This window comes from Danaus plexippus, chromosome 28, assembly GCF_018135715.1.
Source record: "Danaus plexippus chromosome 28, MEX_DaPlex, whole genome shotgun sequence".
NCBI lineage: Eukaryota > Metazoa > Arthropoda > Insecta > Lepidoptera > Nymphalidae > Danaus > Danaus plexippus.
In genome coordinates, this window is record NC_083556.1 from 249872 (window position 1) to 265260 (window position 15389).

General features: G+C 34.7%; 2 protein-coding genes across 5 annotated transcripts; both read right to left on the reverse strand.

The window, feature by feature from the left end:
* Positions 1 to 4478: 4478 nt before the first annotated feature.
* LOC116776260 (all trans-polyprenyl-diphosphate synthase PDSS2-like) lies at positions 4479 to 9340 on the reverse strand. The gene is made up of 2 exons (XM_032669403.2): positions 7868 to 9340; positions 4479 to 5807 (listed from the first exon to the last, which is right to left on the reverse strand). Exons 1-2 carry the CDS (start codon positions 8108 to 8110, stop codon positions 4854 to 4856), a joined length of 1197 nt encoding a protein of 398 aa, XP_032525294.1. The 5' UTR covers positions 8111 to 9340; the 3' UTR covers positions 4479 to 4853.
* Positions 9341 to 9391: 51 nt separating this feature from the next.
* Positions 9392 to 15071, reverse strand: LOC116776301 (androgen-dependent TFPI-regulating protein-like). Of its 4 annotated transcripts, none has more exons than XM_061525309.1 (6): positions 14915 to 15036; positions 14318 to 14535; positions 12583 to 12772; positions 12298 to 12444; positions 10708 to 10928; positions 9392 to 10226 (listed from the first exon to the last, which is right to left on the reverse strand). In XM_061525309.1, the coding sequence occupies exons 3-6, from the start codon at positions 12751 to 12753 to the stop codon at positions 10043 to 10045; spliced, it is 723 nt and encodes a 240-aa protein (XP_061381293.1). In that variant the 5' UTR covers positions 12754 to 12772; positions 14318 to 14535; positions 14915 to 15036; the 3' UTR covers positions 9392 to 10042. The 4 variants fall into 4 exon arrangements, with proteins under 4 accessions (XP_061381293.1, XP_032525353.2, XP_032525355.2 ...); XM_032669462.2 differs by having other exon boundaries at positions 14313 to 14535; XM_032669464.2 differs by lacking the exon at positions 14318 to 14535 and having other exon boundaries at positions 14915 to 15071.
* Positions 15072 to 15389: the final 318 nt, after the last annotated feature.

Genomic DNA, 15389 nt, shown 5'->3' on the forward strand with positions numbered 1-15389 from the left:
TAGGGGAGGGCGACGACTACTCACTCCACAAGTCCGCCGACTGGTCGAGGGGTGAGTTTGATCACGAGCGGAGATGTCCGAGTACGTGTATCACTCGCTATACATACTCTTTACTGACAAACAAACGAGTAATTATAATAGAAACTAATAGGAAATAATAAAAATGTCAACCGTTAAGAAAAGTATTCAAATAATAAAACCGTAGTGAACTTTTAATTCAATATTAATAGATTGTATAACATATACAAGTATTTTTATTATTACTTTATCATGATATATAATATGTGACAAAAACGCTCCGCTCGTACACAGCGAACATAACCTAACATATATTTAATATTTTCCGGGTCGAGATCGTTTTTCAACAGAATATAACAGCAACATATTTAAAAGTTACAAAACTTTTTTGTGTCACTTAAATGTTCTACACTAGTTGCATCCCGCGGCGCCGCTTCCATCGACGATGCTGTTCTTAATCAATTAAAGTATTTTTAATTCAACTCAAACAAATTTTAACTATATTTTTATCTGTCATACCTTAATGTGTATTAAATACGATCCAGCCTTATTCACGTGTCAAAAGTCGTAATGCCCTTAGTAATTTCAGTTGATATCTGAGTCTCATTGATACTTCATCGTTCGGAAGCATTCCTTGTATGTTCTCGTGACAGATAGAATTTTCTCCCGAGTTTTTACGCCCAAATTTGAACATTACTGTTAAAGCCATAGGTGAGACACCCTGCGGTAACCCACAACAATTTCGTGTCCTCACACTACACACAAATCGTTCCTCGTTTCTAATTTAATAATTTACGTTAAGAGACGAGATCTCTCAGCGTTCCATGGATTCACCGTGTCGGTGCCGGGTCCACCGTTGCAGGGAGAGCTGCAACAGTGCCTGGGACTTGACTTCCATGTGTAAGTTTAAGGAGCCCCTGTCTAACGCAAACAATCTCTCAGTCGTTAAAACTGGTAACTCTCTGAAATGTGTCGAGTCAAACATGGAGTAAACATACAGGAGTATAGGGCCTGGGGAACAGTTAGATGTATTTAGAGACTTCACGTTTGTAAATCCTCGTTGTATACTAACTGACTGACTGATAGATATACTATACTGCACATAAAAGGTTATATGATTTTATTTTGTCGTTCACGAACAGGGTTTAATAGTATATTGTGCCCGTGATCACGGTCGCTGCAAAGTAACCGAAACGTCGGGAGTACGTAGTTAAAAAAAATAATAAAAAACGAGGAGTAAATCCGAAAATATTAGTTTTTATTGTTCAATATATAACAGCTTCAGTATCTTTTTTAGGATTACTTTAAAACTCGAAGATTTCGATCTAAATATTCTTGTTATGGAGAAAAAATTTATCCTTTTCCTATAAAAAGAGTTGAGTTATTAAATTAATTTATTTATAAATAGTATATCGATAGTCTCAAGTTTAATAATGTCATTATAAGTGGTACAAAACCAGAAGAAGTTGTTGAACGTGACCTACGGTGTGGTCCAGTATTGATCTAAGTGACCGTCGATGCGCTTATTATAAGTTTGAATCATCACACTACGAACGGAGCGTTAAAAGTTTTAAAGAATAAAAACTATCGAGTGTAACGTGGAACGCTTCGTATGTAGCGTGTAGTGCAGACTCAGAATAAACAATCGGATTCCGTGTGACAATAGTTGCTATTGTGTTACGTTCTTGGGTTCGATTATCGTGCGTGTCAGGTATGCTCTGTGTATTATAAATGCTCATGAACGGCCAGAGAAACTAATTGAGAGACACCTGTGTAATCAAAAAAAAATTTCCTTAATTATATATACGCTAGTGTTGTGTCTGAAAATTAAAAGTCAAGGTTCTATTTAAAGCGTTACGAGACGAGACAAACTATGGACGTGAAAGTATCGGTTCCAAATTATTTAATAATATTCATTATTTCAAGAGATTACTTTATATCCAGACAGTATTCCCTTATTTCTCATTTTAGTATTAATATTCAAAACCAAAAATACATTTTCGAAACGATTTAATTAAATAAAAACTATTCTATGCTAACAACGTCCCGAACTTATAGTAGCAACGTAAACTAAAAAAAAATACGATACTTACGTAAAAATAAACAAACAGATATAAATAAAAAAATTAACCTTATTTTCGAAAAGTGATCATAAAAATTTGTTTTTCTAGTTTCAAGTTAATTATTGAATATTACATAATAGTTATGATTAATTTAAAATACAGATGTTATCTTTATGTCCCAGCGACGACCACGTTAGATTGTGACATTTAACTTTTATAAACATTGTAGAGTTTTGCCAGGTGACGGCTACGGGTTTGATGCGTAGGTAATTTCATATCATTGGGACTACTTAACTTAACTTAATTTAAATGTAAGATAACTGGTAAGTAGCAACGAAAAATTAATGAAGTTTTGAAGTTTAGAGAGATGAATTGGGAGCTTAAAAGCTGTTCTTTATTCTTCTCAACACATCTTCAAATTAGTTATTTCACTCAAACACAGCCTTATGATAAATCTTTAAATTCTTTCAAATTCTCGGTAAAATTCCATCTCGACGTAAACATGACATAGTAATAACGTTAAGGTCTTTGGGCGCACTTAATTTATTTCAATATAATAAAAGCGGTTATACATTCGTTTGTATCAGACCTTATACATCAGATATATTAAAGAAATAATCTAATTCTGTTACGACAGTGACATTTTGAATACTCAGTAAGTCACAGTTCTGATGGTCGCGAGTGAATCTTTAAGTCGGACTGTGTCCCGAGGTCAGTATAAATCTCTACATACATGGGCTTTAGGGGGCGAAGATTTCAATGCGCCATAAAATCGGTTCCAGGCTTTACTAAAGTCAGGGAAGATAGTTTTAGCTTAATATTAGTTTCTAACTAAATACCGGCCGTACTAAGGTTTACACTTTCATAAAATGTTATACACGTGGGTTTGATATGGGGAAAATTTGAAAAATCGTGTCGGTACTGAATAAGAATTAAGGCAAGATTTAACATAGACTAAAACATATATATAAAATATATATAAATAAGTTTCATCTCATCTCATCTCATCCCAACTCATCTCTCATCTCATCTCAGGGAGTCATCTCAAGATTTCTAGTATTAAAGGAAAGTCATTATAATTTATATCGATTTTTTTTTAATATCTTCGATTATTTTGTAACCTCTATACTTTATATAAACTACTACGTCCTGACGATTGTTTTCGTAAAAAAAATAAGACGGAATTCTTAAACAAATATGAAATACTAATGTATTCAGTCGCAACATCATTAACAAATTAAATATTGTTAATCGTTCTTATTAATAACTCTATTAATATAGATAACAATCTGTCACTTCCTTTATACACTACTCAGGGCCGCTAACTACTCTCGTGCTGAATTCGAGACTAAAACGCGAGATATTACGTTCAATTTTAACTGTTTAATGTACGGTTAGTTTAACTTTTAGGCAGCAAGTTAGTAAAAATAAATGAATATAACGAATGTTCTTTAACAACATCTTGTTATAATCGTCTGATTGTTTGGAAATGAGAATATTTCTAAAGGAAGTGTTTTTTCATTGATCTTGTCGTTCTGCGTTAGGGAACATCACGACCACTCTATAAAAAGTCAAACGTTTTGTTTCGATTTTATTATTATTAAGTTATTTTTGCAAATGTCACGGAGTGTATAATGTGACGCAGATCGCTCTTTAAATGTTGTCAAAATAATATAATTCTGTTTTATATTTAAAGGGATAAGTTTTAATTTAAAAAAACTATATTATTGTCTTAATCAAGTCAGGATTATAGATGTTAGAGAGTACTCAGATCTAGTACTAATAAATTTAATTAAATTTAATGACTTTCTTTGTTGATTGATTAACAAATATATACTAAACTATATACTTATATAATGGAAGTAGAACCTTAGCGACACACAACCTCTTTTATCCAACACAAAGAATTCCATCTCAGCATGATGTTATAAGCTATTTAAATATTAAATATATATTAAGTAAGAAGCTGAGTTAAACGAAAAAACATTTAAAGTGACATTTAAGTAAAGCGCCATCTATTAACTAAAAAAGGCAGTTTATTAAAACACAGTTTCTTAATAGCGTCATCTATGGAAAAATACCCTTAAAATTGTATATATTTTTTATTATTCTGTTAGGAATATGATGATGGAAAGAAATTAAATTATAGATAATGTAATACATAATTTCAAGTAGTTTTTACTATCAAATGGTCAGCGGGTCTGGACTCTGGACGCAACGCTCCTCAAGGGTATACTAATTTATTATTTCAGAAAAACAAAAACGAGATTCATTACGATCTTTCTCTTTTCAAACTTCTCGCCCTAATCATTCTAATAACGACTGTTTCTAGTCGAAAATAACCAAAATCATGTTAGAAAAGGAGCAACTAGTATTCATCATATGGAAATAAAAACATTAAGGTTATATTTTATTTTATTATATTATTTGCAGATAAATTAACTTAAGTAAGGACTAAAAAAATAAATAAATAAAAATAACTCTAATTACCTATAGCTACAGTAAATGTTGCATCTCTATGAACGTGAACCACGTAGGGCCACAGGAACCGAGGGAAAATACTTCAAAGCGTCTCAGAGCGCTCGCTACAGTCTTAAGACATTTATATATTAATGAAATATAGTAAAGCTTTTAAATGAAATATAATCAGATAAAGGTAGTTAACACATTAAAATATATTTCGCTTACACATAGCTCTAGTTATTTATAACTATTATTGATTAATTTCTTTAATTTTAATTCAGTCTTAGAAGTTACACTGAGGTGTTAGTTTTAAAATGTGTAAACCAGCTTCCTGATCATCTCAGTGGATTCGTTTCGTCCGATGTTATCTATGAAGGCCATGGCTTTGCTCGCGTGATCTCTGTAAAGCATTCTCGTCTTGTCGATCGCGTCAGTTTTCAATATGTTAAACTTGAGATCCTCGTAGTCGACGTCGTTTACGTCGTTTTTTGCTTGATCGATAATTTTATATAAGTCCGGATTGCCCTCCAAAGCGAAGAGTACGGGAGCGCTGGCCAAGCAAAACTGACCCTTCTCGGATGTCAGTCTCTGGAGTTCAGTGGCAGCCTGCCAAGCTAAACCCACGTGGCAGCCGAAGTGATAAGCATAGTTCTGAATGTCTCTGTTCTGTTTGCCGATCAGCATGGCCGATTGGCAACCCCTGCCCAGGAGACTGACGCCATTGTAGACCGTTCTAGTGGTCCACTCCTTCCTCGGCTTCCCCAAAACATCGCTAGCCTCGATGGTGCTCGTATCGAATGATATATCCAACTCCTCGATCGTTTTCTTCGGTTTACCAGGCAGCGGCATGTTCTGCTCGTCTCGTTCCCCGAAAAATTCGCTCTCTGATAGATCTCGTAACGCCGTGGACACGATGTACAGGACATCCGGGTCCTTCAGGTTCGCCAACATCGAGTTCGCAGTCACGAGGAGGAAGTCGCCCAGGAGTATCGCGATTTTGTTACCAAATATTGCCGATTCAGTGCTTTTGGATCGCTTCGCAAAAGGAACGTTGACGATGCCTCTGTGGATGAGATGGCCTGTCCGCATCATCTCTGTGAGCTCCGCTAGTTGGCGCTGCTGGTTGTAGACGTGTTCGGGAGTCGTGGACGACTTCACCGACTTCGACAGCAGCGAGATGACCAGACCCCACGGTTGAAGGTTCTTCGTGTCTCCGTAGAGGACGTTCTTTGCTGTTTGCATCACGAGATGGTTGCTACCAACCTGGAAGCATAAGTTACGATTTTTAAACTTATTGATTGCTGAAATTTGATTCTACTGCTGGAAAAATGACGTATATATATGGACAAGTCCAAATTATCGCCAGAGAAATACTCATAGGCAATATTTCATGAAACTATTAATAGCATATAAGTTTAAAAAAAACTTTGCTATTAAAATATCATTGTATTGTCGGGATATAACGATTTGTATTAATAAAATGCTCTCCAAGCGACACGCGTTCCGCTCTATGTACTAGTTATCAGTGAAACCAGTGGAACATCACAACAGTTACACCTCCTTGGACTGCTATCAGACCGAATATACCTCAAGAATAAGACTTTTTTCTTATTCTTGGCAATACGTTACGATTTCTTCATAAAATTTTGAACAAAACAAAGAAAATAAATGAACAGAACAAAGAAAATAAATTATAAGGAACTATTAACATTAATTCTTCTTGTATGTTGTAAAAAATCGAATGAACAAAATTTTCACTGATAAGGTTGTATTTCATATTTTTTATAGGTAAGGTCAAAAGCTGATGGCGTGACGGTGATCATGGATGCAGGATGTTACTGAGATGTCATCGTGATGAGAATTACACAAAGAACGTGAAACAATCAGCAAAATATTAAAGAGCGTTGCAAATTACCGGACGACGGACGCGTCAGAAACACACCAGCAAAGAGTTTTTAATAACATTTATTATAGTTAGATATTAATTTATTTTTGTACTCATAAAATATTCAATTCAGTTAAATATACAGTTATGTGTTAGCGCCTCTTCTTACTCTCAGTGAGTCGTTTTACTGTAAGTTTGCATAACTAAACTAAATACGCTGAGCTTAAAGTTTGTTATTGGAAAACTTATCACAATAATGTATTTTTAGTACATTTAATACTTCATCTTATTTTCGTCCCGTCAGATATATTCGCTTCATTTACAAGTTCAGCTTACAAGTTTTTTTTTAAATTTCGAATACAAGACTTAAGGTTAACAAAGGTTTTCTGTCTACAATATAAATTACTTATAGTACGGTACGTAAAGGTACGATAAGACTTTAAAAAGTCAAACTAAGAACCGACAGTTTGCAAGTTTACTGTGAGGACGATACTAGAATCCTTAGTATGAATTTGTAACGTTAAAATTAAAATCCACACATTGGAAGATTTCTAAGCAGAAATCGACAATGATATTTAAAAAAAATTATGAATGCAAAACGTTGAAACTGTCGGTATCGTAATGTTAACCAGTACTAAGAGTAATAGACAGTTATATCCTTAAATACAGGTCTAAGTCAGGAATTGAACCTCAGACCGTTAAGCAGCTATACTAGCCAGCTTCACTACTCACGCTTACTGACAGACACAAACTTACTTTTATTTACTTACTTACTAACTGTTGGTGAAAAGTAACCGGAACGTCGGGATTATGTAGTTTTTAAAATAATGAAATTCGCGTAGTATATCCGAAATATATTAGTTTCATTTAAATATATAATCACACAGAGGCCGTCGCGTTAGTGAAACAAATTTTCTAAAAAAGGGAGCAGTTCGAGTCACTAATTAAATCATCTATCTGCCAGTGAAATTCCAATCGGAATCGTTCCAGCCGTTTCAGAGTTTAGCCGGAACAACGAGACAGATAGCACTTGTTAGTTTGATGCGTGTATATTCTACCAAATGTATTAATCAAAAGCTTTATTTTAATGTCACAAACAGACAGATAATTGTTGATATAGACAGAAGCATCACGAGCAGTAACCTCACGCGGTCGTTTACGCGTGAAAGTGAGTTCACGTTTTCTATTTAAATGGCGGTTAGAGTTAATTTTACTTCTTTATTTCATTATAATGAACTACATTTCAACGCGGTTCTCATTAAATAATTAAAAGGCTGTTTCTTAAAATTTTATATAAAATACATATAAATATATATAAATGTTTGTGTTAAGAGCGACGTATTTTATGAAAAATTTACTAAAAAAGTAATTATTTTTAAAAGTTAAAAAATAACAATTATATCAATAAATATAATAAGATTAAGAATATATAACTTACCAGCTTCCTTAAGTACAGAGCCAGGTTGGAGAACTCGTCGCTGAGGAGACATCTCAGGTTGATGAAGGAAGTGGGATAGCCGACAACTTTCTCCGCCTCGCGGATGATGTTGCTCCAGTTCGTGAAAGGTGGTCTCAGCAGTATCAGGATCTCATCCTTGGTGAAACTGGCCACTGTGGACTCCGGCCTGGTGTGGTGGAGGTAAGGCGTCGCTCGCCTCAACACACGAGTCAGTAGAGCCATCAGATTGTATCCTCCGACTAGCCGCAACGACGCTGTACTGGGACAAACTCACTCGGAGGCTCAGGGTTGCCGCTGTTAAGGTAATAATTAGCACATGACTATCGTGGTCACTTAGAACAGCCTAGTACGCAGTTAAATGTATTTAAAGTAATTACTATGTTGCACAACACACAGAGGTCGATGGTTACTATTAACGGAAAAAAATATTAACAAAAGTGTACAGAAAAACGGCTTTTATTAATAAATTAATTTACTTTATAATCGTCAATATTAATACACTATTTCAAGGTGATCGGAACAAGCTGGCAACACTACGGCGCACTTGACCGTGGAAAGTGGAATGCGTGTTTTACCCCTGGAGAAAAATAAATAACACAAATCTAACTTTTACTGGATCAAGACAAGCGATATTGAGCCTTCGTCCGCTGTAATAAGGTCTAAACTGTGACACAGATGCGACATTGAGAAGGTTTAACCGTCAGTTAAGTGGGATTCGATCTAATTTAATCTCAAGACTGTTGTAATAAGAATGATAATGTAATCCCCGGCCGTCGCCCGTCGACTGTCCGCTGTGGACGCGTTAGTTTTGTTATTGAACAAGCTTCGACCTTATTGTCACGTTGGAGTTTGGACTAGTTTGTATTTTTTGTTAAAAAATGTAGCTCAGACGTTTTGTGCTACTTCTAACAGTTCAATATTACACTTAAATATGATCTTTTAAGACACTTTTATTACGCTCTAAGTTATAAAACATTCGCTGTTAGAGGAATCGTGAAGTCGGGGTCGATTGAGATATACCTAGTAGGTTATTTGATCGTTATGTTATGTATTAAAGCTTGTTATGTATTAGAGCTTTTTAGCTAATAGCTGTTGTTAGTTTAAATTAAACTTAGACAGTATCCAGTGTTCCGTTCACGAAAGCACATTGATGCTATACGTGAAGAGTTGTGACAAACGGTAAACTGTTTGTGTTTAGTTCAACTTTGAAAACCCCTGGTAGATCTTTTGAGAGATTTTCTCTTTAATTATTTATAAAAATCGATAAAACCATGCTTTTTTTTCATTATCTAACGTTTTTCTTGTCACGCCGGACGGGATTATGAACTGTCTAAGAGCATTCATCTCACCCTGATGATGTAACTGATGGTATTGAGAAGAGTCATTCAATAGGTTCAGTAATTATGTCACTTTCAATACACAAACAAACATACATAACCCACCTCCTTATTGCTGCTATTCCTCAAGATTTAATCAGGTCGGTCATTCGTTTAGTTAAAATCATTTAACAATTGTAAAATTTATTTCCCAATAGTAAAAAACAATTCATATATTGCACATTATAAACAATTACATTAACATATTTAATATCTCACCAGACAAACAAAACACTTTAGGATGTACATAGAAATAAATCTGTATGCTAACTACGCGTTTGTAGTACACACTACATACGGAGCGTTTGTAGTTTTATAAATCGCACGTATATTGCATAGGTTATTCAATGTGAAATAAACGCTTTGTATGTTTTCATGAAGCAAATTTGTGGTAAGTATACAGAGTAAGTAGAAGTACTCATATTTAAAACAGAAATGCCATGGCCTTAACTATGAAGACGACGGTCAGTGCTGAGTACCACAACGAGAGCACAAGAAAAGTTGTGCAATTAGAATAATAAAAAATCACAAATTATCCATGTGAAGGTGCGAGTTCCTACGAACACTACATACGGACAGTTAGCAGTTTTTCACTTATAAATATTCCCACATGAATTAAATCTATCACTTCTCCCTGTTCATTTAATTTGACAAATAAATCTTGTAGTAGGACCTGATGTAAGTTACTCATCCTGTGAGTAACGTTAAGTACTGCCAGATGTTAATCTATTACTCTAAATCTTGTCAACAGCAAGTTCAATCAGAGTATTAGTATGGATCATGTGTTTTTAACTTTCCCTATCTCTCCGTGGAAGTATCTCGTCAGCGGCCATTGTATGTGGTAGGAGGTCAACGCCAGGAGAGCTATCGACACAAGTATTAAGGGAAAGTATACAGTCCCATAGAACAAGGAGAAAATAGGGTAGATCCAAATACCCTTCTCGACGTAAGTGTACGCTAACCTGGAAGAAGATTTAGTGTTAGTCATTTAAACTCCAATCATATAGAGCTGAGGCAAAAACATTCACCCGCTCTCAATCATTATGAACAACAATATTACGACAGACAGAGGATAGTAGAGATAAAGAGATCCATTCCTATAGATATTTATTAATTTGTCTGCTTCCGTCTCTCTCAGTCACTGCACCGATTTTAATGATCCTTTTTATTAAAGGACTTGAAAGATGGTGTCGCGACGATCTTCATCAGTTGAATTTCGCCAGGAATTTAGTTTATATTGAAAAACGACTTATTCCAGATTCTTGAATAAGCAACTTGGAATAACTCACTTACAAATACTTTCAAGATCAAACACAGCGTGTGTTCAATGTACAAATATAAATAGTTCTTCAACAAAACCAAAATAATTACAATTATTTTAATTGACCAGAAAATAAAATACTGATTTGTAACTACGAATTATAAAAAAAACTTTCAACTCACACGAGAAGGTAGAGTATGAAGTGGAAGGCCAAGTGTATGATATTCTTTCTATGAGATCTCGGCACAGCTCTTGGTCGGCAGGCGACTTCCAGGATAACGATAGGCAAGATGGCGGTGTGCATCACGTGGTTGGAGAGGCTAGTGAGGACCTGGTCCACGAAGCTTGGATAGATCAGACTCCTGTCGTAGAAGTATAGGCTCCAGAAAAACGTCACCACCACCTGAGCGTTATGATTAATCATAAACATATTTGACTCCTGGCAACTCACCTCAAATAACGTGACTGATTTTGTTATATATTATTTATCTTTTATTATCTGGATGAGCTCTCCGTGTGTATTTGTCGAGGCTAAAAAAAGTAAGTACTTCAAATTTACGGTCCCTTAAACGTCAGAAATCCACGCAAGCTAGCAGACCAGAGGAGATGGCATAGCTAGAAAACTGACCAATAAGGTTATCATTCTAAACCCTGTCGAAATCTTTCTATTGTTCTCTAGAGTCTAGACCATCATACTCTAGACCACATAAATGTACATATGTGCGTGTACCAGAAAATATTCAGGCGTCCAATTGTGACGGGACCCGTATTGTAGCCGGCGGCCTGCACTCCATACATATAAGTACGCACTCAGTACCCTACACATAAAACAGCTACACCTAAATTGTTTCATTCCTACTTCCATAACTCACAAATCGCTCAACACGAGGGTACATGGATATTTAAGAACGCATTTGATTCATGTTTTGGTGACAGCGCCATCTATCCAAAGTGAACAGAAACAGTTTCGACAGTCAACGCGACCGTAAGCTGATGATTTTATAAGAAAGAATATTATTTTATAAAAATGTTTTTTTTTTATTTTATTTAATGCAGACTTTGAGGACGATGCAACTATTTCAGCGATCGCAAATTTTTTCGATACTATTTTTATTTTTTAGTTGGATTTGCCTAAGTTTCGTTTCAAAAGCATTTTAAGCCCAATTTATGCACTATATTCAGCCGACTTTGCCTATACACGCTTTGAAGACAGTTCATCACATCTAGTGTTGTCCTCCGGCGTGAAATGTTAAAGTCAAATATAGGTGTATCTGCATATCGACGAAATAAGTTCGGGTCGAGCTGAATACACTGCTCAAAATCATACATCGGTCGCTTAGTTTGGTCCACGGTGAGTTTGGAAGGTCTATTTCGAACACAGTTTCAGCAGATTCAAATATTCATTGATGACACAATGAGCAGAAAGATCACCTGCCAGAAGCTTGAGCTGAGAGGTGATAGAGCGATCGTAATGGCCAATAAATAAATACTTATTCGATGGAACCTTTTTGACTCTTTTGCCTTTATTGCGAAGTAAACTTAATGTTAAAATATAAATTTCATTTTTATGTGACTGGTTTTACTTCAGTTTCTCTTGTAAGCGCTACATGTCTTGTATCTGACTTGTTAGGAGAAAGCAAGTGAGATATAATCTGTTTTATGACATTTCTAAATTACGAGATCGTTTCTAGTGAGCACTAAACTTAAAACTACATGTTCATTATGGACTAGATATATAAACAATACTGGTTATAATGACTCGTTTTACTCACAAGTGTAGAAGGCCATAGTACAGCGGAGAATAAAGTATTCTTGAACCCTTTTAGAAGTCTAGGAAGTCTGTAGGTCTTGTTTTTAGAATTCACAACGACCAGGACATCACACAGGATACCGGCAAATGCGTGGACTATTTGAAGAAACTGGAAAATGTACAATTAAATTACAGATAAGAAATATTTAAAGAATAAAAAAAAATATGTCCACACGATTATTATAGCTGATTAATTTTAAACTAATCTGAAGTACCTTAGTCAAAGATAAGTGGTGGGTTAACTCACAAAGGTCCAGCATGTGAAGTACCGCGGCTGCAGCTTACTGAAAGCCTTCAGTTCAGGGACCATTTTAAAGTCCTTCTCCAACGATACGGCCATGTACCATATGTTCGAGAGGTGCATCGTTATAGTGAACACGTAGACAGACATCCTGACGAACGGCAGCTTCGACGACATCTTGACCTGAATTATTACTCTACACACAACAACGGACGAAATGATTTAATGAAATACAGAGGTCGCTTCTCACATAATGTCTATTACGTAGAAACAGATCTTCTACATCTAGATCAGAGGAAAACTCGTATAAGGCTGTCTCCAGGTGTGACTTTTTACATAACTAGGTATAATCTATTTACCTGAAGATTTGCAGCTTCAGTCTTTACCTGTGTGAGTTGTCATGGGACTACGTCTGTTCAATATCACTCAACCTTTAGGTATAAATATGAATGTATAGTAGTTAAGTTTAGGTATACGTATGCAGTTAATTAATATGTTCTACAGAGACCATATAATTCCACTTTGACAGCAGCATATTGTGTACAAATAGTGATCATAAATGCAAGTATATAATAAATGGCTGTTTTAGTATTAATTACGTAATATTATAAAAGTGACGCACTAGTCAGATACCATATGTGGTAGCTAGCGTATCGTGCTAAGTGTTATTTTACCGATGATGGCACCTGGTCTATTATACTAAAGAAAATTTCCATTTGTATAAACTATGAAGTAATGGAGGAAGTGGAATCCAGCAAAAATAATTAGATAATTAACGAAGTCTGATGAAAAAATCACTATAATAATACTTTTGACCGGAAGTGATCCTCAAATAGCCATAACGAATGTTCCGATTTGATATATGTAATGAATATATTTTTTGATATATATAATGAATATATTTTTTGATATATATAATGAATATATTTTTTCGAGTCCTTTAATTCCAGACAACCTATAATGTAATCGTGAATACACAGCATTTAATTAAATAATTTCATCAGTCAGATAGCAAGATAATTACCAGTCCTGTGTGGTAACGAGCAGTACGATCAACTTAAGTTTGCATAGTTCGTGAAACGGTTCGTGTGTTTGTGCGACAAAAACTTGTGCTAAGCTTAGTGCTTAAAATAATCAAGAATTTGATAAAAGATGTTACGTAGCCAGTCGAGTGTAGAAGCAAAGTAGACAAGCCACAACACTAGTATCCCGGCTTTAAGTGACATGAAAGCAAGTCTATCAAGGTCTGTTTAATAGAACTAATTAACAAAAAGGTCATTTAACTTGCATCTCATTTCCTTCTACTTGCTATTTTTTAGGGTGGTTATTTTAAATCACAACACGAGTTCCAGTTAGTTTTGTTATCCTAGCTGTAAGTAGCTAACACGTTTATTGTAGTGTATGAATTAAAGTTACTCCTTACTACTTTCGATCAGAATTTTAAAATTCAAATGGTTTATAAAATCACAAATAACAAACCAACGTATTCTTTACGTATAAGTTGTTTAATAAGAGGAAAACTTTACTTCCGTTATGGTTCAAGCCTAATTTTACAAATTATTGTAATATTTTTTTCTAAAGATATCATTAAGACTATTAGGACGTAAGTTTCCACATTTTATTCCATATACGTTTTAAAATTATTTGATTAGACAAACATCATATAATACACGAATAAGTTAACAATTCTGTGATATTTAAATATAATTTTATTATAATATGATTCAGTAACTCACCTCACCTTTGCCCTCGGTCACTAATTGTTAAGCGTAACCGCTACAATTAAATGTAACGCTCAACTAAACAGATACAGATACAAAGGACGTACAGACATTAATACGTCTTATTTAAATTTATTGTATACATTGTATGGCCTTTAAAATCGCTGACTCCCACTGAATAAATACTTCAAGTTATATACAATAGGGGTAGTGTCTGTCTGTATACTACAAACACAATCTGTAAACGGAAATTAGTGCTTACGAGATGACCTTCATATAATTTACATCCTTAAGAAATTTGTCTGTAGTCCTCAAAATTGATCACTACTCTTGTATGGTTAGAATTATTTTATAATCACGGAACAAAAGAATATATTTGCCAATTATAAACAAGACCTCATTTTTACTAGATTGGCACTTTATCTTTTTTAATTTCTATCAACTTAATGGACTGAATAATTTTTTACATTCATTTGTAAAATAATAACTTTATTAATATCGGAATTAATTTTTTTTATCATTATATAATTTATCTTCAGATTACATTGTTGTGATCGTTAAAAGATTCGCAATTTATAATACCTAACCTTCAAAGTTTAAATTATATTTTCACATACCGACTCACGATCAACACTATCTTTTGTATATATTTTTTACCGCTACGATAACTTAAATCACTATATCCATACAATTTTCCTACAACACACGTCTGCTTCCTATCCCTAACGGTACTCCACTGCAGAGTGAGCATGTGTAGACTAACTCAAAGAGGCATTTCATTCAAATATCAACTCTATTAGTGAAGTATGGTTGATAAGTTAACTGTCAAAGAAGGAAGTCACTCATGTATTCTGTTCCTTAAGTGCTAGTCATAAAGTTGATAATGTCAGCAAGTTTTACAATAATACAATAATATCTGTATTTATTGCGTGTGTTATGTTGTCTATGTTTAAGATTCTCGTGTCTTCCGCAACATGTTTAGATAGTATGAACGTTGTTGGACATGCTCCTGAGCCACCAGGGCGGCCTCCAGGATGTGTGGAAGACATCCTATTCAGGAGTTCAGTGTGATGACATAACCGGAATAGTAGA